The 27,594-nt window shown below is 35.4% G+C and overlaps 1 protein-coding gene across 1 annotated transcript; it reads right to left on the bottom strand.

The window, feature by feature from the left end:
- Positions 1–90: 90 nt before the first annotated feature.
- On the bottom strand, positions 91–27,354 carry METTL14 (methyltransferase 14, N6-adenosine-methyltransferase subunit). The gene is made up of 11 exons (XM_004748009.3): positions 27,224–27,354; positions 22,021–22,109; positions 21,054–21,141; positions 19,329–19,409; positions 18,880–18,967; positions 14,895–14,985; positions 13,551–13,692; positions 8,094–8,186; positions 5,634–5,750; positions 4,320–4,530; positions 91–1,655 (listed from the first exon to the last, which is right to left on the bottom strand). The coding sequence occupies exons 1-11, from the start codon at positions 27,287–27,289 to the stop codon at positions 1,351–1,353; spliced, it is 1,371 nt and encodes a 456-aa protein (XP_004748066.1). The 5' UTR covers positions 27,290–27,354; the 3' UTR covers positions 91–1,350.
- Positions 27,355–27,594: the final 240 nt, after the last annotated feature.

Here is a 27,594-nt window from a genome sequence, read left to right as displayed (position 1 = left end):
AATATAACCTCACTTTAGGTATAACATGAGCCAATGAAAACCTGAGAATGGCTACTAAAATGCATCAAAGACCAAAACAAAAGTCTGATCTTAAGTCAGTCCTTTTTCATTTGGTAACAAAGGCAAATCCACTTACAGAAAACAGACTCCCACATTTCAAGGGTTTAAAGTTTCATTAGAAAAATCATACACAAAATAAAAAATATATTTTTCAAGAACAATAATGGTTATTTCATTCATCAAATTCATTTAAAACATGAGTTACAGTATAGGAAGAGAAATGACAGAAGAAAGCTTTATACAACAACCGATCTGCAAAACCAGGCTCTTAAAAACAACACACCATATGGTTTTAATAAAAGGCAACTGCAATTCCATTTTCTAAGCTGTTTTAAGTTGAGGGTCTTCTGTAATTGGTTTTTAATACTGTTTTCTCCATAACAAGTTTAAAGATGTCATTTCCTCATCACCAAATACTTTATTCTCAAAACACCTGATTAACCAGTTCTCTCTGTTGTTGCCTTGTTTCTTTTACTTTGCTAAGGAATATATGAAGCTGCTTTGAAGGTCAATCCAAGTCTACACCAAAGTTCTAGCACTTGGATATTTGTCCTCCTTCGCCTCTTAAGAAGTGTGATTAACAGTCACCTGCAACTGAAATTATGATGAACTTTTTCTCTCTTTTTAAGTCTGCCTACTAAATTCTACCTCTTCCTCTGCCCACCGCTGGGAGCACCAACCTCCCCTATCAGATTTGGATTTAGGAGGAGCTGATTTTGTTCAAATTCTCTCAATTTTTCAGTAGTATTCAAATTATATCTGAGTATAAGATTTTTTTAAAAGAAAAAAAAAAGTCTTTGTTTCATCAGGAAAATGTTAAAACTTTGACAGAAGTTAACCATCTGTTCCAACTCCGTTCTATCAAGGCTCCCAAACAGCTTTCCATTTGCCACGACAGCAGTGGTAGGATGCCTATTATCAACTGCTCTTGGCACTAGTATGACACTACAGATTGGGTCTTTTTCACTGTTCACTTAAACTATTTCTAAAAGGCAAAAGCCTCTGTAATTAGTTGGAATCTATCAGAATAAATTAGTCTCTGAAAGGAAGGTGTTTGTTGCACTGTTAAGTTACATGCACATGACTGAAGGCAGGATGACCTGTTTTTCCTGGATAAAACTACACAATATGTGTAACAACTGCGAGGGAGATTGGCTAAGATATTCCTGCAGCTTAGAGAAATTAAAGCAAAGTGCAAGCCGGAACTGAATGCTAAAAAAGTCCCCCAGTTGGAAATCAAACTACAGTGAAGAAGATATAGAGGCATTAACAGATCAGTGTCTTAAAAAGTCACCGAGGTGGAAAGCCACCTCTGTGTGCTCCTCCACGGCCCCCCCTAAAACCACCTCTTTCGCCTCGGAAGTTAGATCGATTCCTTTCTCGGCCACGGCCAGCAGAAGTTCCACCTCTTCCTCCACCCCTGGGAGCTCCGCCTCCCCGATCAGACTTTGATTTGGGAGGAGGTGATTTTGGTCGAAGTCTCTCAATTTCCTCTGTACATCCAGTCAAGTAGGAATTAGGAGCACTAAAGTAGGATGCATAGGTTTCTGCATTATAGTTGCTATTTGTAAGAGTTGGTCCAACTGTAAGCCAGCCTGAAATAGAGGGAAAGAAAGATTTTTTTTTCCCATTTCTCTTACTAATTCTTTAGGAGCTACTTCAAATCTTCAAATGCATTTTTAAAAATGCATTAAAATTAAAAATAAAGATGCCCCTATCACTCATCCAGTATTTTTTTAACAGAACACACAACATTTAGTCATTATACAGATTTCATCTTATTTCATCTTCATGACTGTTAACTTCTGTAAAATATCTTCCTTACTATCTCCATCCACATTTCACATTCTGTGAGAGCAGCACTTAGAAAAAAAATTACACACTACACTGAGTTTGGGTTCAGTGAAAATTTAATAAATTTTATTAACCTTCCTACTTGTGAAATGATACCACTGTTTTCTGATTAAAATCCTGGAATCAACTTTTGCCTCTACTCTTCCCAACCACAAGACTAATCCAGCTGACAGGTAACTGAAACGCAACCACTACCATGTTGCTCCTGTTCATTTCCATTTTCCATGCCTACTGTCACCCTCAAATGTCAGTCTTGTAATGCTCTCCCTGCCTCTCCTCCCTCTGAAAGCCTAAAACAAACTAAAATAGGTCACTTCTCTGCCTAATCTTTTAGGACTCTCCACAAAACACAGATTCATATATATGGTATCTAATGTCTTTTAGGATGAAACCTGAACTAAATTTCCAGTCACATTTTTCATTAATGCTTTCCATTACTTCATTTGAGTAAAAAAATCACTATAGATATAACTGTTTCCATACAAATCTCCACCTCTGAAAATATAAATAAAAACACATCATAATGTGAGGCGCCTGGGTAGCTCAGCTGGTTGAGCAACTGACTGCCTTCAGCTTGGGTCATGACCCTGGAGTCCCAGGACTTTCTCTCGCATCAGGCTCCCTGCTCTGCAGGGAGTCTGCTTCTCCCTCGGATCCTCTCCCTCTCTCGTCCTCTCATTCTCTCTCTCTCAAATAATAAATAAAATCTTAAAAAATAACAAAACACATCATAATGTAAAAGAAAACAAAACATAAAACCCCACCTCTGTGCCCATTCTATCCTTTCAACCTGCTAAAAATTACATTGTTCAACATCAATTCAAATATACATCTTAAATGAAGTATATAAAAACAATTTCTCAGAATTTGCATTACATGTTGTACCTCTATAGGTATTCAAAAGTAATTTTGTCAGCTACATTGCTATACAAATTAGCTTATAAGAAGGGTGATTTCTGATTAAATTGCATCTGGAATGGGAAAAACCACATATTAACTATAAATGTTCAATAAAGACTGATCTTTCAACTATTTACTTTGTTTACTATTTTACATAATTTCATGAAAGTTGAGGCCATGAGTTTCTACAACTGAAATATCTTCAAGTTACTCTGCTCATCAGAGCACACAGAGGTAGCTGATGGGCAGGGAGAGAGAAGAGGGATGGATTATGTCATACACATAAGTTAAGGCAACTTTGAGGATTTTTTTTTAACATTTTTAAAGGATATAGCTTTTTTAAAAAAAGATTTTATTTGATAGAGAGAGACATAGCAAGAGAGGGAGCACAAGCAGGGGGAGTGGGAAAGGAAGAAGCAGGCTTCCTGCTGAGCAGGGAGCCCGATGTGGGGCTTGATATGGGGCTCGATCCCAGGACCCTGGAATCAAGACCTGAGCCGAAGGCAGATGCTTAACAACTGAGCCACCCAGGTGCCCCAAGGATTACTTTTTTTAGAATGAAAATCCGAGTTTCTTCTAAATTCTTAGGTACTTTTATGGCCAATTATTCTAAGTTCTTTAACTTTTTACTTTTTATAAAATGTAGGCTATTCAAAACAAGATTCTGGCTCTTTTCACCTTTAAACTGGATTTCTAACATGCTGAGGCAAAGAGACTGATTTTATATATTATGAATAAAGCAATGCTACTTTTATATTTTCTGAGAAATCAATAAAACAGAATATACTAATATTTCAATAACACTCTGTACATAAAAACTGTCCTTTTAAGAAAAAATTTGTCCATAATAGTCTAATTATTTTCTACTCATTTTTTTTTCAAAGTAGTAAATTCACATTATATTGGTTTCATAAAAAGTTAAAACTTTGAAAAGACAACACCACTATACGTGTAAGCAAACAAGCTTAGGTATTTTAGTTTCTAATTAAGCCAAGATCTGTACTTCACAAATGTATGGTTATTTTCTGTGGGATTATTTAACTATTCACTTACGCATTTCTTCAACATGTTATTTACTGAATCATCTGAATGTTGGGTAGAAATAAGTAAGTAAGACATTATTTGCCTTCCATGAGACTGTACGCTGAAGAAACTGACTAAAACATATGCTCAAATGAACTTGCAGTTCATCTAATGATAAGTGTTAAGAAGAAAAAGAAAACAGAGTAAGGGGAAAGAACGTGTTGGAAGGAGGAAAAGTTGTGGGGGAGGCGTCTAAGGGGAAGGTGGCCAGTTTAGACAAGAGTTGTGAGAAAAGGTTGTCAGGTGTATGAATGAAAGTAGAGGACCATGAAGAGGTAAGAATGAGTTTGGCATATCTGAAGTACAGCAAGAGGAATCAAACACATCACAAGAATTTTATTTAACACAGCACTGTATACTATTTCTTGACACCTATATCACCAGGGGTGATAAAGTTTTTAAAAGATTTTCTAAGGTCCTACCTGGTCGAATTGTACTATCTCTTCCAAATAGATGAAGGCGTCTTCTACCAAGGCAAAAATGTTCAATTATATGAAAAATTTCAACAGGCTTTTCTATATTACCAATTTCAGGTTCTTCTGTGATAATCAAGTCAATGTCAACATTAGCATGAATGAAGTCCCCATCTGTGCTACGCTTAACAGTTCCTTTGATCCCCATAAGGCAGTGTTCCTAAATAAAATCAAGAGCAGACCAATTATTCTCTTCATCAGCAGTCTTATTTCCTAACATTATACATTTCCAATGTCCCAAATTCCAAAACAAACTTCATTTCTCCAAATCTGTGGGAAAGAGTTCTATCGGCAAAAACACAATAGGAAAACTGGACTTCCAGATGTGAGAAGACTGCCAGGGAAGCTAGACATGACAGTATCAAATTGGGGGCCATGATGTTTTAGAACTGTGTCAATGACCACAGAGTCTTTTCCTCTGCAACACTAAATAATTAACTTGTTTTCTCCAGTTACGGAAGCATGACACTTGACCTTAGAATCTTGAGATGATGTTATAATGGGCTTCATATATGATTCAAGATCAAAATGATATATAAGATATGGGTCTTTTTATATGGAAAGGGGACTTTAATTATGTATACAGACTTCTAATGACTCAACATAAAAAAATGAGAAAATCAATTTACTTTTTTGTTTTTTTGACCTCCTCTAATCTAAATGGCAGGCATATGGGTTAAATAAATTTAATCTCTCACTTGACTCCATGAACTATGGCAAGGGTAACTTAGGTTCCTTGAAAAGAACTTTCCAGTCTAGGAAAGATTTAATAAGTAAGACTCTCCTACCAGTTGCTCCCTAAAGAGTGAAAGAATGGAGGACAAACTTTTAAAGTAACAGGGCAGTTTTATGGAGCAGATGTTCTCAGGGGTTCTTGTGTAGGTTCTTAGGATTCTTTTGGGAGGATAAAAATATCCCTCTAAGCCAACCAGCTGTGAGAGTCTTGCTGCCATCTCTTTTTTCTGGGCCCAGGGAAAGGGAAAAAATCTGGGGGGGTCAGAGGCACCAAAAGTCCATAATGACTTAGAATTACAACAGTTTGGAACACACAAGAATACATATTACCTTCTCTAACACAGTGAAGGTTGAGATAACAAGGTGAATATTTTAAAATTAAGCTGGATGTACTATTATAACATTCAATGCCATTTGTACAAATCTAAGAAAAGAACCTTTCTACCAAAATTAAATAGTATACAGTCATTTGGAAAAGCCTGAAGGAAAATAATGAAAATAAAAATAACAAAACAGTAAAGGCAATACCTTTGTTCTCTGGAAGACAGCCTTTGGATCTAAAGTCTTAGTCTTTCCAGGATTGTTTTTATTGGTTTTAATCCAACAAATATCTTCACATCTTCTGTAACCCCATTTGCGTAAACACTAGAAAGAATTTAAAAAAAGAAAGCCTTAGTTAAAAGAAATAAACAAAAGTTAAAATAACCAACCAGCACTAAAAAAACTTCCTAGAGGTTTGAGACACTAAATTCCAAGATGTGACAGTAATTTTTAATTCAGAAATAGAAAAATGAAAAACCAGTCTTTAAGCAGCCAATATATAGAATGCATAGACATATTCTGGAAATTAGTATAATATATAAAGTTAAATATGAAAACACATAATTTTACTAATATTCCAATTCTTTAATACTACCTTCCACAGGAATCAATAGAAAGGGTTTTGGGTTTTTTTTTTTTAAGATTTTATTTATTTCACAGACAGAGATCACAAGTAGGCAGAGAGGCAGGCAGAGAGAGAGGGGGAAGCAGGCTCCCTGCCGAGCAGAGAGCCCGATGTGGGGCTCGATCCCAGGACCCCGGGATCATGACCTGAGCCAAAGGCAGAGACTTTAACCCACTGAACCACCCAGGTGCCCCGAAAGGGGGTTTTAAATCATAAAACACTCAGCCCCCTCTTTAATCATAAAATTCAACAGATAATTTGATTCCTAGCACCTCAATTTTCTATCCTCTGACAAAGCTAAAAACTACGGAAAGTATTTTAATTGATAGCCTCTTTTCAAATGAGAGTCTTGCGTTATCTTTATATATTTAACATTAACAACTTCAGCTTCAGTGTATAGCTCATTACTGGATAAAACTGTACTTTCATCTTTATACAATCTAGAAAATAGAGATCTGACCCTTAGTGTCCTAGAATCTGTTATATAAGAATATGTAACAAATACTTGCTAATACACTGCTTAGAGTGGCATAATGAGGGCCCACTACCCAATACATGTGCTGCATAGCTGGTGGGAATAAAAACATAAGATATACCCCCTCCCCAAATGATCTAAAAGGAAAGTAGGGGGAAAATAACTAAACTGTGCAGTAGAATATTGTTGGTACTGGTCATTTCAGGAATGCCCTTGCTGTGTAAAGTGAGAAACACCTCAAAATGAAACTTGGATTTTTATTTTAAAATCTCAAATATCAAGATCAGTATCTGTTCCTGTCACCAATTATTTGTTTTGCACTGGATATTCATTATAAACCACAAGGGTCTAAAACCTCATGCCCTAATCAATTTAACAAAAAGCCTGTTAAGTATTTCTAATGCTAAATTATTTTTGCAGTAATTTTTGGCCAAAATCTGCTTTCACCAATATGACATAAACAAATACAATAAAACCTCCCAATCATTTTCAACCTAATTTGGGAGGTGGAAGGCAAGCCCAAAGCCAGACATTAGCAGCTATAAAAGGTAAATACCAACATACCTATAAAAACATATAGTATATTTCTATTTTCTTAGTTTTTCCAGAGCTTCTTGGAGAGGTGCCAGCAAAAAATAGATACCGAATTGGAATGCAGTTATAGTCTTACATTGGAATTAATAAACAACACAAGCAAGGATGTATCTAACAGTCTCAAACTTGTTATTTATATAAAGAATACAAAGTAACTGCAGAATTTCAGGATTTTAGCATAAATTTATCTCAAAATAATCCTACTTAAATTCTTCACCTGTCAAATGGACACTTCCGAAAATTACTAGCCTTAAGTGAGATTATCTGCTGTCTAACAAAATATATCCTAAAAATGGAAGGTGTCATCTAGTAACAAGTGAAGAAACTGAAACCTACCACAGTAAAAATCTCTTTGCCAAAAGTTTCATTGCTAGACAGCAGAACTGAGACTAAAACTGAATGAAGCCTTCTAATACGTAGCCACATGCTCCCATGATTCTTAGATAAAAAGGCATATGCTACTTTATTTCCATTTAGAAATCCAAAATAAGTGCAATAAGAAAAATAAAGTCCTGAAATACAGGAAATACAAGATGCTTAAAATAAATACAGGTGTTATGTAACTTCTTTCTCACTCTCATTTGATCATTCAAACCATGCGTTCCAGATGCCATGTTATTTTTCCAATTTGTTTTGGTTTTTATGTGGAATTCAGAAGTTAATATTATTCAGAAGAGTACCTTCTAGCTACTCATAATGAGTAGCAAATGATACTAAGCACCCTGTTTTTGAGCTGCAGTTTCAAATGCCTAAACCGTTCTGAAGTTGTAACAAATTATATTGGGACTTATTGAACCCTAGTGCTAATTAACTGAAGAGTACTGCCTTTCATGCATTCTTTTCTGAACATATTTTTTCCTTCTGAGTATTTTAGCAACTGTTCAAGAAACAAAGGACAGAATAACATCTATCTTCAAACTTTTTATATTTTTTCTTATGAATTAAAAATCCAATTTAAAGAAAACCATCTTACCACTCTTCCAAGGTCCAATCCCTCCCCGGAACCACACCAGAGAAAGATAAATGATCGAGGGGCTGCAATCTCATCAATCTCTAACTTCATAATCTGTGGAAAACCAAAACAATACTACATTTACCCAATCATCCTAAATCCGAAAAAACAACCATTGAGATTTATCAGGACTTTAAGCAGATGTGTTCTTTAAATGTACTAATTTTCATTAGCAAATAAATTTTATCCTTACAAATTATTCTATTTTCTTATTCTATATTAAGAAAACAAACAAACACACACATACACACACACACACACACACACGATTTCTACAGAAAAAGGTTACGGGGGGGACCATATTCATAGACTAAAGGAATTCTATAAGATGTAGCTTGAGAGCAGCCCTTCATGATTTATAGAAAAAGGAACTGAAATAGGAAGAGGTTAAATTACTCCCAAATTAGGAGCAAAATTAAAATGAAATATAACAAATGTTTGGGGAAGATTTGGTTTCCAGTATTTACATAAGTTCTATATAAAATAAACCAATATGCACATCTCATTATAATGTATACATTAAGTCTGAAATGCCAAAAAATAGTCTAATTTTTCCAAGGAAGACATACAGATGGCCAAAAGCCACATGAAAAGATGCTCAAAGTCACTCATCATCAGGGAAATACAAATCAAAACTACAATAAGATGCCACCTCACACCTGTCAGAATGGCTAATATTAACAACAGAAGAAGAAACAGGTGTTGGCAAGGATGCAGGTAAAGGGGAACCCTTATTAACTGTTGGTGAGAGTGCAAACTGGTGCAGACACTCTGGAAAACAGTACGGAGTTTCCTTAAAAAGTTAAACCTAGAACTACCCTACCCTACGATCCAGCAATTGCACTACTGGGTATTTACCCAAAGGATATAAAAATACTGATTTGAAGGGACACATGCACCCAAAGTTTCTAGCATCATTATCAGCAATAGCCAAACTATGTAAACAGCCCAAATGTCCATCAACTGATGAAGAGATATGGATGTGAGATATATTTACAATGGAATATTAATCAGCCATTAAAAAGAAGAATGAAATCTTACCATTTGCAATGACACAGATGGAGCTACAGAATATGCTAAGCAAAATGAGTCAGAGAAAGACAAATATATGATTTTACTCATATGTGGAATTTAGGAAACAAAACAAATAACATAGGAGGGGAAAAACTGAGAAAGGCAAACAAAGGCAAAAATAAAATAGACTCAACTATAGAGAACAAACAGGGTTGACGACGGGAGGTGGGCAGGGGATAAGCTAAATGGATGATGAGCATTAAGGAGGGCACTTGTTGTGATGAGCACTGAGTACTGTATGTAAATGATGAATCACTAAATTCTACACTTGAAACTAATATTATACTATATGTACACTAAGCGGAATTTAAATAAAAACTTGCAACAAAAATTAATGTATAATTTTGTTTCCTTTGTATGTGTTGTTTCCTTTGTATGTGTTGTTCCCTTATATGTGGTTCCCTTGTATATGTGTTTCCCTTTTGTGTCACACTGAAAAAAAGTTCAAATAATTAAATCTGTAAATTTCCAGTCACATAAAAAACTGTAAAACCAACCATTTTATATGATATTCTTTTTCTTCCAGTTTTCCGCCACAGTTAAGTTTCAGAGACCATAGTTTAAGCAAATATTTATGTTTCATTTATTTAAAAAATCTTAACTTATTTTTTTTTAATATTTATTTATTTATTTGACAGGCAGAGATCACAAGTAGGCAGAGAGGTAGGCAGAGAGAGAAGGGGAAGCAGACTCCCTACCAACCAGAGAGCCTGATGTGGGGCTTAATCTCAGGACCCTGAGATCATGACCTGAGCTGATGGCAGAGGCTTTACCCCACTGAGCCACCCAGGTGTCCCTAAAAAATATTAACTTTAGTAACAGATCCATTTAAGTTATAAGCTTACCATCTCTAACTTAATCTAAAAAGAAAAATATTATTTGACAGTAATAATGGATATAAGTGACAATATGTATAAACCTAATGAGTTTTATATTCTGACTTTTTAAAATCTTGAAATCTCTCATCTAATACTCTCATTAAGAATATGAATAAGTAATTATGTAACACACACACATATTCCTACATGTTTATAGATGAAATAGATAAAAATAAGTGATGTCACACATTAGTGAAGAACATTAAGCAAATTATTCTCTTGACACTGCAGTTCTAAATGCTAATTGTTGGTATTTTAAATAGGTCCTTATGTTCTTTGCCAAAATGTGCTGACCACTACTGACTCTCTAATGTAAAAGAGAATACCTGTGAAATCCTCTTTCTTATTTACATTTTATATATTGGTTTAACTATTGGCACTTTCTTTAGTATATTATCACATAAAGGTTAAGAACTTAGGGCTCAAGGGCCAGACAAAACATTTCAACTATGCCAGCCAGAGCTGTTCAGTAAAATTAAACTGAAATCAAGAATATACATATAAAAGAGTTCCTTTATTTCAAAAACTCTATTAGTCTGTCACAAATAATTGAAGCTATTGTGCCTTTACTCACCAAACCTTAGAGACTGGCCAGAGAAAATAAAGTTCAGCCTAGTTTCAGGTGACGCATGAACAATGCAGGGGTTAGTGGCAGCAAGTCATACCCCCCATAAAAATGCGACTATAACTTCTGACTCCCCAAAGCTTAACTACTTACACCTACTGTTGACTAGAAGCCCTACCGATAACATAAACAATTAACACATTTTATGTTATATGTATTTACACTCTATACTTAAAGTAAGCTAGAGAAAAGAAAATGTTACTAAGAAAATCCTAAGGAAGAGAAAATATATTTACACTTTTCTGTAAAAAAATCCATGTATAACTGAAATCATGCAGTTCAAATCCACATTGTTCAAGGATCAACTATAATAATCAGACATAATGAGATTTTTTTTCAATTTTCTTTCCTTTGATTAAGGTCACAAAGATTGTTTTTATATTACTAGTCAATTTTGATGAATATATGGCTACATAGATGTTTCTTAAACACAACTGGAAGGAACGTAAATTTGTGCAACCTATCTGGAAAATTCCCAGCAATAAATATCGAGAGTATTATGTCTTTTGCGTCGCCTTTAGAATACTATATACTGTTACCTTTCTGAATTTCAGTAAGTACAAATTACATTTATTATCAGAGGGTGGGAAAAACCTTTTCAAAGTGGTAATATCTATAAATATGTAAATAAAAATGTCTGAGGGATTGAGATGAAAGGAAAAGCTTCAAGGAGGAAAAACCATAGGTATATCCTGAAGATTAAATAATAGATGTTAACTATCATTAACCCAGGAGGACTTGCAAGGATGCAGCACCGTTTCCTACGAAACACCAGTCTTGACAGATGTCAGTCCTTTCCTTTCCCAACCTTCCTTCTGTGCTCAACACTCCTGCCTACTCTTTCCTTAAAATTCCCTATTCCCATGGCCCCTATGACATTAATACTCTTTTACATGTGCCTTTTTTTTTAAAGATTTTATTTATTTATTTGACAGAGAGAAATCACAAGTAGATGGAGAGGCAGGCAGAGAGAGAGAGAGGGAAGCAGGCTCTCTGCTGAGCAGAGAGCCCGATGCGGGACTCAATCCCAGGACTCCGAGATCATGACCTGAGCCGAAGGCAGCGGCTTAACCCACTGAGCCACCCAGGCGCCCTTACATGTGCCTCTTAAACGTAAAAGTTTCCTGAGGCTTTACTGTCAATCCACATATTATCTTAGTTAAGACACTATTTTAGGACAAATTCGTCTATTCTCATAGGCTTGATGCACTCATCTTCTGAATCTATATTTTGAGCCACAGATCTGTCCTTTGAATGATATATTCCTATTACAACCTCCACATCGATGTCTCACATATACCTCAAAATCAACACGTTCAATACGATCTAATCCCTCCAATCCAGCTCTTCTGAAATTCACTCTTTCTCAACTGGTGAAGAATCAACCCACCTATCCCAAGACTTAAACCTTCATATCATCCTTAACTCTCCCCCCTCATTCCAATCATGAGAGCTCACCACAGTACCTATTACACATTACTGAATTTATCACCTTTCTATTCTTACTACCATTACCCCTATTTATGGTCCCTTCATCTCCTAACTAGGCTACTGCAACGGTCTTCTATCTGCTCTCCCCTTTCCAGACTTTTCCTCTAGTCCATACTCCACACACTAATCTGACCACTGAACTAAACCGGTTAAAGCCCTTCAAAGACTCCTTAATGTCTTCAGGATAAAAGTTTTTTTTTTTTTTAAAGATTTATTTATTTATTTGACAGAGAGAGATCACAAGTAGGCAGAGAGGCAGGCAGAGAGAGAGGAGGAAGCAGGCTCCCTGCTGAGCAGAGAGCCCAATGCGGGACTCGATCCCAGGACCCTGAGATCATGACCTGAGCCGAAGGCAGTGGCTTAACCCACTGAGCCACCCAGGCGTCCCTCTTCAGGATAAAAGTTTAAGCTTCTAAGAAGACATCATCTCAAGAAAGGACCAATCTATGTTCTAACATCAACCTACAAACCAGATATTCTTTGTCTCCATCCCTTCTGCTCTTACTGTTCTTTCCATCTGGAATCACCATCCTATTCCTTTCTTTATCTGGCCAATTACAACTAGTATTTATACTGTTAATGTGTCACCTCCTCTTTGTTCATGTACTCTCTCCTCCAAGGCTTGGTTAGTTTTTTTCAGATCATCTTGTGCAGTCCTCTGTTATAGAACTAACAAAATAATAATGCAATTATCTGTTTAGGTCAATATTTATCCCATTAAACTACATTCTCCTTAAGTCCAAGAACCAGGGTTTATTCACCTTTGAATCTCCAGTTACCTACCACATTGCCAAGCACAGAGCAGTGCTCAGTAAGTATTTATTTTTGTTATTGATCAGTAAAAACAGATAACTTTATGTAACTGACTGAAGTTACCAGCTTGCCTAATTTTATTTAGGAAAATGTGATTTTATGACAATTATATTATACTGAAATTATGTATCTTTTTTATCTATTATACTGTAAGTTCCTTAAAAAGAAATCATGTTTTACATGTATCTGTGTGTGTGTATATATATAAAAAATACTCTAATGTTTACTAAAACTAAGCAAATGCAGAAAGAATTACCAGTCATTCTGGCTTTACACTCTCCTACTTATACATCCAAGGACTCTTAAGACTGGAACTGTAAGTCTTCCACAGACTATTTACTCACTACCTCTTCAACTTCTGCCCCAAAAAGAATAATCAGACCAAAGATAGTGTAAAACTGTCAATGTACCCTGGATCTTCTGCCACATTATATATTATATATTTATGATTCCTAAAAATAGGGGAATATTTATAATCTTCTCAAATAAATATTCATTGAAAAAGAAATAATTACAATGTAGAAAGTTTCATCATACATCATCCCAAGTCCAGCATTTTTCATTAGCAGTGATGCCAGTTTCTCTGTAATATTCTTCTAAAGGGGGTTCCAGAAGAATCACATCAAATTTAGGTGTCAGTTCTCTGATGTCAAAGGCTTCTATATCTGCTTGTAAGTACCTATTTGATTAAGGCATAAAAAGTGACTAAGAGATTTTCAAATACCTTACAGATAAGAATGAAAGGAATTTCTTAAATATTACTAAACACTATGTACAAAGTAATCATAAACTAATTACTGAATACCTTTTTTATGCAGGAGTATCTTTCCTCAGTATAGACAGTAAACCATCTACCAACACTCTTCTCTACAAGATGTCTACAATCACACTACAAAATAAAATCAAATTCCCTTATGTACATCAAGAGTGTACTTCTCTCATTTTTATACTTCCATATGAGTGTAAGTCTCTGAGCCCCATTTCGTTATCATCTGAATCTCCTAAGGACTACCACATTATTTTTTCTTAATTGTTAAGTTAGAAAAACTATTTGTTAGCTTTAAAAGCCTCCTTCTAAAAAATTGTTTCTAAAGATGGGTATAATTTGCTTTTATCAATCTGTTAGTAGAATTGTTTATATTAATAGCCTTTTCTGGCCACACAGTATAAATTACGACTAGCCTTTACTGAAAGTTTTTTTTTTATACATAGTGTTAAAATAATTTAAATACAAAACACTTTAACAGGTTTTTAAATTGGATGAATGTTAGAATCTGCTAATATTTTTCTCCACACACTCGGACTTCTTTGTGGTTCTTCTAATCACTAAAAAAATATATTTTAGCAAATTGTTAAATGTATAAAATGTTCAAAGTAAGCTAAATGTGAATTAAGTAGATTTTCCAATTTCAAAGACTTTTTACACATTTTTGAGGAAAATATTATTCTGTTTAGTAAAGGTTAAAATGAACTTTCATAATTCAGTATGTTAAGACTAGTATCCCTGAATGCTGTTATAATTAACCTTTACTTTTTCTTTTCCTTCATCTAAGTTTTCTAAAATTCCTTCAACAAATAAACTGCTTTTTGAAAGGAAAAGTCATTCAAAAACATTTTAAGAAACTCAAGATACAACAAACATGAATTATTTTTCTAAGAAAACATTTAGAAACACTTTAAAGAAATTATCTAGGAAATAAAAAAATAAAATAAAATGAGAGTACTCAGCACTGGAATGTCAAATGAATCTATTTTACCATACACAGGGAAAGTTTGTTAACATTATAGGTGCTGAGTTTTTTTCAAACAGAAAGGCCACAAGATAAAAGAACTGCTATTTTAAGCCCAAGTTGGGAATGAAAACTGAAAAAAAACACTTACATAGGAGGAGTGTTCGATTTAGCTATTAACTCATCCTTCAGCCTGATGAGCTCCCTCAGTTTGGGATATTCCTCAAATCTGTCAGCCAAACCTGAGGACAAAAAATAGTAAATACTAAATTTCAATACGATGGAAATTAGTATCAGTGAATTCAAAGGTTATGAGCCCTCTCAGGAAAACACAAAAATACACAATCACCACTTTATTCTTGTGTCCTTTTAAAAAAGTTAATTGAGTATTTTTTAAATATTTCACATATATATTTAATATCTAATGACCCTAATCCCACATGGAAGCAAAAACCCAGATGTTTTAAAGCTCAGTCCAAATTAATAAACCATTTAATCTCTCATATTTAAGTTAAATCTGCTCATAGCATTAAGTTAAGCCATTCTGTCTGTTTTAAGGGAAAGAAAAGAACAACTGCCTTCTACCAGGTCTTCCCCCTTTCTATTAGCTAAAAGAATTCTTTCTCCTTAAGAAGCTAGTGATTACTGAAGTTTTTATTTAGCTTCTTAAGTAGTTATCAAAGGCAGAGAAAATGAGTATTTATTTTCTTTCTTATGATTACATATAGGAAGAAACAAAGAACAGTTAGAGATGAGAGAAACACAGCCGATGACCTTAAATTAACTGGCTATGGCTCATGGACACAACCCTAGAACAAATCTAGTAAAGAAGATAATGAGTCCCTAATAGTAGACTACCTCTCACCTCCCAGACAACTTGTTTTCACTATGAGTATTTCTTATATCAATATTTATAATTTTAAAGATTTCACATCTCCCCGTCATTATGAACCAAATCCCCATATATATTTTGAGGCTTAAGATCTTAAAAAACATATATAAGTCCTACAAAGTGTACTTAAAGACACAAGACTCACTGTTCCCATGTCCTCAAAAATGTTTTACATCTTTGAGCTCAGAAGAGATTTTAGGTAAAGCAGCATAATGCCTGTTTTAGCAACTACAGGGATAAGTAGGGCTTTGAATATCAAAGATTCCTAAAATCTTTTATTTGGTTTTTCTCCCCCCTCACCCCAAGAAACATATTCCTAACAATATAAATCATATAAGCATCTCAATTTAAAAATGAAAAGTACAGACATTAATAACCTTAATATCAAAGAGTAAAAGTGAAAGATTTCCTAAAGCCTCTTCAATCAGTGCTTATAAAACAAACTGCAAATAAAACAAGTTTAAAGATTTTATTATAATCAGGTTTTAATCACAGTAGAATCGGATCTCACTCTTCTATAACAGAAAATGTAAGTTCTTCTCAATCCGTAATAGTTTCCTAAGTACTTTTATCTTTGCTGTGGGGAAATACGTATCTTAAAAACATAAAGGTGGATTCTGAAATTCAGTTATACAGCTATCATAAAAAACAGCTTTACTGAAGTATAACCAACATAGAAAAACACACATATTTAATATACACAATTTGATGAATTTAGACATATGCATCCATCCGTGAAATCATCACAACCAAGGCAACAGACACATCTATCACCTCTAGAAGTTTTCTTGTGTTCCTCTGGGTGTGTGTGTGTGTGTGTGTCTGTGCATGTTTGATAAGAACGCTTAAGATGTGATCTACCCTTAACAAATTTTTAAAGTTTTATTGACTACAGTCAACAGCATTGCTGACTACAAACACAATGCTACACAGCAGATCTCTAGAACTCATTCATCTTGCATAACTGAAAGTTTTTATCAATTCAGTAACAATTCCCTATTTTCCCATTCTTCTAGTCCCTGATAATCACTGTTCGCTGATTCCATGAGTTTGACTACTTTATTGTATTTATATTACATATACCCTATTAGGTACTTAAGTATTTGCATATTTGTTCTGTGACTGGCTTATTTCACTTCACAGTATCATAACTTTTTATGCTACAGCTAAATTTTGCTCATGAAAACACTAAAATTAGTTTCTACTTCAAGAGTTACTTCAAGAGTTGCTTGTGAGCAACACAGAAATAATAAATCAGATGGTACCAAAATTAAATTTTTTGTGTATGGCAAATGATGCCATCAAGAAAGTAAAAAGGCAACCCACAGAATGGGAGAAAATACCTGCAAATCATATGTCTAAAAAGAGACTTGGATTGAGAATATAAACTCTTATAATGTAATAATAAAAAGGCAAATAACCACTTAAAAAATAGGCAAAGAGTTTGGATATTTTTCCCAAGTATTTAAATAGCCAACAAATATGAAAAGATGCCGAACATCATTAGTCATCACTAGGAAAATGCAAGTCAAAATCCCTTCATACCCACTAGGATGGCTATAATTAAAAAGATAGATAACAGTAAATGGGAAGAAACTGGAACCCTGATAAACTATTGGGAAGAATGTCAAATGGTACAGTTGCTTTGAAAAGTAATTGTGCAGTTCCCCCAAAAGCTAAACAGAGAATTAACACATGACCCAACAATTCTACTCTTAGCTATATGCCTAGGAGAAATGAAAGCATATGTTTACACAAGAATTTTACATGAATATTCATGCAGCAATTTATAACAGTCAAAAAGTGGAAACAACCCAAATGAATGGATAAACAAAATGTGGTATATACATACAATGGAATATTATTTGGCAGTCAAAATAAATGAAGTACTGGTTTATGCCACAACATCAACAACCCTTGAAAATATTGTGCCAAGTGAAAGAAGTCAGTCACAAAATACCACATATTGTACAATTCCACTTATGTGAAATGTTTAGAATAGGCAAATGGCTAGAAATAGAAAGTTAATTAATGTTTACTTAAGGTTGGGGGCAGATGAGGAGGAGGTCATGGGAACTAACTAGTAATGGGTACTGAGTTTCTTTAGTGGAGATGAAAATTAGATTGTGGTAGTGACTGCACAAACTGGATTTACTAAAAACAAAACAAAACAAACCAGAATTATACCCTTTAAAAATGGGTGACCTATATGGTACATGAATTATCTCAATAAAGCTTTTTAAAAATGCAGGGGTAATACATTTGAGAGACTTAGTAAACTGGGGCCGAGGAAAGAACCTCTGAGCTTGAGGATATCTCAAAAATTGAAAAGCAAAGAGAACAAAATCTGAAAAAAACAAAAAAGCAACAAAAAAAGCGCTAGAAAATACAAGAACCATGGGACAATTACAAAAGATATAATATGTGTAAGGGAAATACCAGAAGAACGAGAGAGAGAAGAGAAGAAATTTCTAAAATAAAAATGACTGAGAATTTCTCCAAATTAATATCAGACAACAAACCAAATCCAGAAAGCAGAGAGTCTATCAAACAGTATAATGCCAAAAACCCTAAATTTATGGCATATCATTTTCAAACTACAGAATGTTAAAGATAAAGAAAAAATCCTAAAGAAACCAGAGGGAAAAAACACCATGCCTACAGAAGAACAAATAGAAAGATAAACAAAAAGACAACAGTTATATCCAGTATCTTAGAAACATGCAAGCAAGAAAAGATTGGAGTGAAATATTTAAAGTGTTGAAAGGAATAAACCACCAGCCAAGAATCCTAACCTCTGTGAAATTATTCTTCAAAAGTGAAAGAGAAATACTTTCCTAGAAAAAAAAATTTGAGGAAATTTGTTGCCAACAGAGTCGGCTTGCATGAAATGTTAAATTCTTTAGAGACAAGGGAAAAAATATTATAGGTGAGAAAATCAGGCCTACAAACAAAAGCAAAGCACCAAAGAGGGAATAAATGAAGGTAAAATAAAAATGCAAGGATAGTCACAGAACCAAACTGAAGAAGGAAGGAAGGAAGGGAGTGAGTAACACTGCTGGAAGGAAAGGAGGGTATACTAGAAGTATGGAGAATGAAAATAGGAAGCCAGGAAAAATAATTCTGGAATTAGAAAAGCCAAGCCAGGAAAAATGATTTTGTTAGAAATAATCCACAAAATGGATAAAGTACATGCATGTAATCAAGAATTAGCAATAGCATATTCCCAACAAATCTAACATACCTACATCCCTGATGAAATTTTGAGGTCTATGTCCAGTGTCTACAAAATGTTGGCAGTAATCATTATGGGGATTTAAACTCTGCGTTCCCTAAAGAAAAAGTCAAAATTAAATTAAGAGCATTTTACTCTAATGGCAGATACACTAACTCTGTACTTTATTTTTTATTATGAGGCCATATAAAATAGAAGTTGATACATTTTTTAAAAATTAGTAATATTTGGAAACACAACTAAAATGACAGTAATACTCCTTAGTGGCTACAAACATTGATTTAGCATTATCTCATCCTAAATAGCCAAGTATCAGAAGATTATTTCAAGAATAATTTTAAAATTTTTATTTTATAATGATAATTCCTCAAAAACTGAAAAATATTGAAAATAGTATTTAAAATTTTTTCATGCATAGAGCTGAAATGTGAAGACTTATAATATGAAAATTTATTTACCTTAAGAAAAGTACTAGAATCTTTATAAATCTCTTCTTCATAAGGCAAATTCTCTTCTTCTTGTTGCATTTCTAATTCATCCTTGGAAAAGATTAAAGACATTTTATGTATATAAGGAATATTTTATGTATTTATGATATCTTGAGTAGTAAGACTCAATATAACTTTTTTTTTTAAGATTTTATTTATTTGATAGAGAACATCAGCAGGAGGAGCAGCAGGCAGAGGGAGAAGGAACAGGCTCCCCGCTGAGCAAGGAGCCTGATGTGGGGCTCAATCCCAGGACCCTGAGATCATGACCTAAGCCAAAGGCAGATGCTTAACCAAGTGAGTCACCCAAGCACCCCAAGACTCAATATAAATATTTCATTTCCCTAAGATATAATTTTTCAAATTATCATTAAAGTCAAACACTGAAGTCATTGCATGCTTTTCATTACCTAGTTATTTTTATAATAAAAATTTCCTTTTCATTCTCATCAATGAATACCTGTCTATAACTACTGATTTTGTTGACTGAATTGTCTAATATTATTTATCTCATTATACTGTAAATACTGGGATTTAGCTCAAATCATGAAAGACATGACCACCAATGGGACAATTTTATTTCTCTTAAAAACCATATGAAACTATTTTTATCAGATGGTAAGAAAGTAAACAGCCTTATTTCTGATACGGAAAAAGCTTATTGGTCTGGAGAGAAAATCAAACCAGCCATAGCATTCCCTTTGGCCAAAACCTAATCTAGAGCAAGGCCCTCACTCTTTTCAATTCTATGAGGCCTGAGAGAGCTAAGGACGCCACAGAAGGAAAGCTGGAAGCTAATAAAGGTCAGTTCATGAGGTTTAAGGAAAGAAACCATCTCCATAACATAAAAGTGTAAGGTGAAGCAGCAAACACTGATGTGGAAACTGTAGCAACCCTGAAGCAAGACCCTCTACCAGCAAAAAGAAAAAGATTAAAACTCACTGAAAAGCTCAAAAGATGGCTAGCAATAAAGCATTTTTTAAAAAGATTTTTTTATTTATTTGTCAGAGAAAGAGAGAACACAAGCAGGGGGAGCAGCACGCAGAAGGAGAAGCAGGCCCCTAGCTGAGCAAGAAACCTGATGTGGCACTCAACCCCAGGACCCTGGGATTATGAACAGAGCCAAAGGCAGATCCTTAACTGACTAAGCCACGCAGGCATCCCGGCAATAAAGTATTTTTAAATTAAGGTATATATCTTGCTTTATTAGATGTTAATGCTACGGCACATTTAACAGACTATAAGATAGTGTAGACATAACTTTTATATGCAGTGGGAGACCAAAAATTTCACTTGACTTGCTTTACTGCGATATTCACTTCTTTGTGATGGTCTGGAACCAAACCTATAGTATCTCCAAGGTATGCCTGTATACATAGGCTACTGACATTTACTTTACAAAGCTTAAAATTGAGCTTTCATTAAATTTATTTTCCTGGATAAGAATCTACTGTGGGGCGCCTGGGTGGCTCAGTGTCTGCCTTTGGCTTAGGTCATGACCCCCTGGGATTGAGCCCTATGTTGGGCTCCCTGCACAGCGGGGAGTCTGCACTCTCCCTCTGTGCACTTTCTCTCTTTCAAATAAATAAATAAAATCTTAAAAAAATAATAAAAGTAAATTTAAAAGAAAAAGAATCTATTATTGTTAGGATTTATATTTTTCTTGACCAGAAAATTGCCCTGTTCTCTACTTGCCTTATATTCTTCCATTTTGTCTTCATCTGTCTCTCCTTCATCCTGATACTTACGTTTTGCATTTGGAGCAGAGGTATCATAGGAAGCCCTGAAAATTAAAACTGAAGTGTCACACACATATATAGAAAGATGTATAAATGGCAGCTATTAATAATATTAAATAACAGTTTACAAAAACAGAACAAGGCACATTTTTTCTGATTAAACAGTATTTATTCATTCATCTAGTTTATAAATTAAAAAAAAAACAAAAAAAAAAACACACAACCTGATTGTCAATTCTGTATTTTACTTTTATGAGAAAGCAACCAAACAGGAAAATAAGCTTTTATAATGGATGTATGGCAAAAAGAAACTTCTATATTATATATCATTCTGAATTGCCTTGAGCAAAATTGATATTCAAATTAATAACCTGAAAAATTCTGAAGTGCTTTATGAACTACCAAATGAATACCACTTTTAGGGTAAAGTATGTTTTTCTTTATAAGAATTTGTAAATATAACAATTTAATCCATGGTGTGTAAGCTAATTCTTAGTCTAAAATTCCATTCTAAATACTTTATGAATGAGAACATACTATATTCAGAAAGTGTTTCATAGTTCATGAATACTAAAAACCAAAAATCAGTATTTCTGAAATCTTTACTTTGATGCTTGTCATAACACACTTCATACCTAGGATTATCTGTTTGTCAAAACAATAACCAGGGGCACCTTGGTGGCTCAACCAGTTAAACGTCTGCCTTTGGCTCAGGTCATGATCTGGGGTTTTGGGAGTAAGCCCCATAATGGGGGGGGGGGTCCCCTGCTCAGCGGGCAGTCTGCTTGTCCCTTTCCCTCTGCCCCCCAGCTCACTAATGCTCGCCCTCTAATAAAATTTTTTTAAAAAGCAAACAATAACCCTTTCACAATATTAACATGTCGCTAAAAAAAAAAAAAAAAAAAAAAAAAAATTCAACTGACCTGCAAGTTTCTCTTGTTTCAGCAATTTCTCTCTGCTCATCTTTGCTATTTAACACAGCACCAATGCTATCGGCACTTTCTGCTCCCAACTGAGAAAGGACAAAAACCAAAAATTAGATCATAAAGCACCGGATAGCCTTTCCTGCCTGAGTAGCAACACTGAATATATCAGGTATTTGAAAACAAACAAACTCTAACTCCTTCAGCAGGCAAGTGGATTAATTACCTTGCAGGAAAAACAGTAAATACCTTGGAACAAAACCATGTTAATTAGGAACAAATCTGAGAGCTAGCAAGCATTTTATACCTTCAGTTGTATTTGAAATTAAGACAATTTTAGCCATCCTCTACTTTTCAAGTAAATAAAAAAACACAATTTAGTAGTAGTAGCAAAAACAAAAAAAGCAGCTCATATATATATATATATATATATATATATACTCATATATACAGAGTGGTAGGCATTAACACTTTGTATCCATCAGCTCCTATATTATACCTTATTTATCTTGTGCTGTAATAAATATTTATCCAGTTTTATTCAAGCCAAGTCTTTATACAATGATTTATAGGCACAACACTGAATTTTAATAATACCTAAAAAATGGTAATGCAAATTGTTTGGCAGTCAGGAAAGTTCTGCAAAATACAACAAATAACTAGTTGAGATAAGCTGGCTGCAAAAAATGGGATCAGTTTATAGACATCTTTTTTTTTTTTTTAAGATTTTATTTATTTATTTGAGAGTGAGAGAAAGAGCACAAGGAAGGGGAGATAAATGGGGAGGGGGAAGCAGGATCCCCACTGAGCAGGGAGCCTGATGTGGTATTCAATCCCAGGACCCCGGGATCATGACCTGAGCCAAAGACAGATGCTTAACCATCGGAACAACCCAGGCACCCAGTTCATGGACATCTTTAAAAGCCAAATGAAGGGGCACCTGGGTGGCTCAGTGGGTTAAGCCACTGCCTTTGACTTGGGTCATGGTCTCAGGGTCCTGGGATCCAGCCCCACATCTGCCTCTCTGCTCAGCAAGGAGCCTGCTTCCGCCTCTTTCTCTGCCTATCTTTCTGCCTACTTGTGATCTCTGTCAAATAAATAATCAGGGGGCGCATGGGTGGCTCAGTGGGTTAAAGCCTCTGCCTTTGGCTCCGGTCATGATCTCAGGGTCCTGGGATCAAGCCCCGCATCCGGCTCTCTGCTTGGCAGGGAGCCTGCTTCCCTTTTTCTCTCTGTCTGCCTCTCTGCCTACTTGCAATCTCTGTCTGTCAAATAAATAAATAAAAAACCTTAAAAATTTTTTAAATAAATAAATAAATGATTAAATAAAAGCCAAATGAACTGAGGGACATGAGGCCATGAGGGACAATTTTATATTTTATATAAAGGGACAATTTTATATTCTTAAGCAAGGCATGAGGAAATCTGCATTAAATAGTCTCTTTAGCTCAGGAAAGGGAATATACTAAAATATCAGAGCTACAAGTCCCTTGCTTGATCTTAAGCAATCACCACTGCCTTTTTAGTCTGCCTACTTCATGACTCCCCTAAGGTTTCTCAATGACAGATCTCTTACTATGTATCAAATGTTCCTGACTTTTTAACTCTCCCATAAAATCTTCCTGAACCCTATTCTCATTAGTTAAAAGACACATCTACTTCCCATAGTTAAAATGATTTCTAATCTTCCCATGACTGACTCCTCTCTCTTGAGGTCTCAGATGAGGACAAGTGATTTCCTTAAGGAGTGCATAGAATAGGTAGCCTCCTTCCACTTTTCTCCTTTTTATTTCCTTATTTGGGTCTTAGTACTTAACACAACTTTCAATTATTTTAGGTCTTACTTTTGCTTTCTTCCTGTTCATATTGTTTCAAGGCCTTTAACATGACTTCTGATTATTTTACACTTAAATTATTTTATCTTTACTTTTGTTTACTGCTCCACAAGTTACATCTAAGTTCTCTAAGCAGATGAATGCTGTCCTCTTGGTATCTGTATGTTCACAGCTTGTATAATGCCTGACTCAGAGTAGATGCTCAATATTTTAATGAACCAATTAGATTTCCTACTACATTAGAATACAATGTATTACATTAGAAATGCTTTAAGTTAAAATTCTGCTAACATATATAATTGTCCTCACATGCTCCAAAAACAAAAAACAAATCTGTGGAATGACTGGAATATGTAAATCACAGATTTTCTGTTATGGAAGCACTAAATATGTTCTTTTAACAATTTCGACAATTTGGTATCATTTAAAAGCATATACGATTTTTTTGGGAACATAGCTATAGCTAAGTAAAAAGTAGGTGTAAGTTGCTGACATTTATATTCTGTGTAACAATAAGTAATGTTAAGTAGTGTACTCAACAGTAAGGACAACGAACACCAGCTGGAAGAAGACCCTTAGCCAGAGAGATCAAGACAGTTTTCATTACAATGTTCTGACCTGAGCTGTGCTACAGGAGATGCACAGAAATCAGAAAGGAAGGAGGACAGAATGCAAGTTGGTGTAGCCACTTTGGAAAACAGTGTGGAGATTCCTTAATTAAAAATAGAGCTACCCTATGACCCTGCAATTGCACTACTGGGTATTTACCCCAAAGATACAGATGTAGTAAAAAGAAGAGCCATATGTATCCCAATGTTCATAGCAGCAACGGCCACAGCAGCCAAACTGTGGAAAGAACCAAGATGCCCTTCAACAGACCAATGGATAAAGAAGATATGATCCATATATACAATGGAGTATTATGGCTCCATCAAAAAGGATGAATACCCAACTTTTGTATCAACATGGAAGAGACTGGAAGAGATTATGCTGAGTGAAATAAGTCAGACAGAGTCAATTATCGTATGTTTTCACTTACTTGTGGAGCATAAGGAATAACATGGAGGACATGGGAGATGGAGAGAAGTGAGTTGGGAGAAATCGAAGGGGGAGACAAACCACGAGAGACTGTGGACTCTTGAGAAACAAACTGAGGGTTTTAGAGGGGAGAGGTGGAGGGTTGGGTTAGCCTGGTGGTGGATATTATGAAGGTCACGTATTGCATGGAGCACTGAGTGTGGTGCATAAACAATGAATTTTGGAACACTGAAAAAAAATAAATTTTCTTTAAAAAATAAACAAGGGGCGCCTGGGTCCTCAGTGGGTTAAAGCCTCTGCCTTCGGGCTCAGGTCATGATCCTGGGGTCCTGGGACCGAGCCCCGCATCAGGCTCTCTGCTTCGCAGGTAGCCTGCTTCCCCCTTTCTCTCTGCCTGCCTCTCTGCCTACTTGTGTTCTCTGTCTGTCAAATAAATAAATAAAATCTTAAAAAAATAAAAAATAAAAAAATAAATGATAAAGGCAAAAAAAAAAGAAGTACAATTTTAAAAAAATTGTATAAATTGCACAAACCACATTCTGGAGAGTAATCTGTGTTGTTCAAATAGAGAAAACAATTGAAAGAAAGGCTGAAATTAGTTGCAAAAGTGGAGGTCTGTCATTGATTATATCAGACATTCTTTCTTATGTGGAAATAGTTCCTAACCAACTAGAGGACTAGGGAGCAACTAGTGTACTGGAAAGAGCATGGAAAAGCCTAAAACTACAAGCTTGCAACTTTATAAACTTTGTGGACTTCAGCATGTAACTTAAACTCTTTGAGCTCTATTTTCTTCATCTATAAGATGCAAATAGCATCTGACTTGCAGGACTGAAGATAATGTATATAAAAACTTAGCAGAGTCTTGATTCATTAAAGGTACTTAATAAAGGCACCCATCATTAAATTTTTTGCACTATGCAAGCTCTTTTAGGGTATGGACCATTTTTTATTCATAGTTGAATTGCCAGGGGCTTACTAGATCCCCTCGTGTATAATAAGACACAGAAGTAACCATTTATGAATGCATTTTGAGTCAAAGAAAATTAAACTAAAACTAAAATCTAAAAAAACTAAAAAATAAGAACCTTACTTGGTGGTAACAAAGCTACTGAATATTCTAAAGCCAACACAATAAAAGAAGGTACAAGAAAGAAGGCTTGGAAAAGATACCTGATTTGTCCCAGATCATAAAGCTAGAGGGACAGAACAGGTCTGATTCCAATTCCCACATTTTTAACACTATATATACCATAACCATATATGACTATAAATACCGTAACCATATATGGTTATATACACCATATATGGTTATATACACCATAACCATATATATTTAATACATATATATATACACCATAAACCTTTTCATGAGATCATAAGAGTATAAGTTTCAAATTTTCATTTACTAAAACCAAGATTCATTACTGAAAAATAACAGTAAGATGCCTCATTAAAACCTCGTAGTATTTCCTCCATCACTTTTAGTGATATGAACGGTAGAAATGGGAAACACAAACTCTGACTCTAAGTAAAGGTGTGCATCTGCATTTTCTGCATGTGTACTCTCCTGATCAAGTGTTAATTCACACACGAGCTTTGGAGAGACTCACCTGGATTCAATTTTCTGGCCTAGCGATGAGTGACACGGGGCAAAAACTACCTAACCTCTCTAGCCTGTTTCATTACTTGGTAAGGGACGTCAATGATATCTACTCCAAATGTTTACTGTGGCTTAAACAGAGAGAGAATTCAAGTATTAGCAGTGGGTGATGACGAAGACACAGTACTTAGCAACACACAAGATGGGCAAACTAAAATTTTACACTCGGGCTACTTCTAATGCAGTCTTTAGATATGATCCCAAAGAAAACACTATAAATCTATTTCACAAGGAAGCCACAATCTCAAGAACTAGGTACTAAGAAGAAAGGCCTGACACGGACGACCATTTAAATAGTTTAGAGAAACTTAAGGGATAACAAATCACTTTCCCTGGCGCGAACGACGGTAATTTATTTACAAAGACCAAAGCTTTGTCTCCCCATCCTTGAGCCCGGCGCCGGACACTCGGCGCGCATTCCCTAATGGCTGCTGAGGACCAATCGTGGCGTTCGGTTTAGCAACATAATGGCCGCGGCACAGATGAAGAATATTCAAGGTACTGCGGCACTTAAGAGCAAGAAAGGCAGGTAGGCCTAGGGATCAGGGTTGCGGAAGCAGGGAAGTAAGCACCGCAACGCGTAGGCAAAGACAGAAAAGAACGAGGGGGAGGAGGAAGAGAAGGGAACCGCGCACGCGCATTCTCGATTCCTCCCTGGGCCGCGGACCTGCTGTGCAAGGAGCTGTCGCCGTAACTTCTGCCGCTCCCGGATCTCCTGCAAGCGGCTGTCCATGTCCCAACTCCTGCTTCCCACTGCCCACAAAGCCTGACAATTAGCGGATGAAAAACCACCCGATTTTTCTTCTGGAGTCTGTGGAACACAAGATTCAACGGGGTCTTCTACCACCCGGTATCTCTCCCCCTTTCCTCAATAGGTACTTCCGGCGCGGCCGGTATTGGCTCCACCGAGCCCGGAAGTCCCACCTCCTTCTGGACGCCCGCGATTTGACGCTATCAGGAAGGGACCCAATGAAGGATGTTGTGGCGGCGGATTGGTCTCGGAAGCGCTTCTGCCGCCTGCGGCTGCGTCTGTCAGAG

Source organism: Mustela putorius, unplaced genomic scaffold (genome assembly GCF_011764305.1).
Source record: "Mustela putorius furo isolate JIRA1106 unplaced genomic scaffold, ASM1176430v1.1 tig00001215_pilon_pilon_pilon, whole genome shotgun sequence".
Taxonomy (NCBI): Eukaryota; Metazoa; Chordata; class Mammalia; order Carnivora; family Mustelidae; genus Mustela; species Mustela putorius.
The sequence above is the reverse complement of the archived record's forward strand: the minus strand, read 5'-3'. Positions and strand labels throughout refer to the sequence as shown.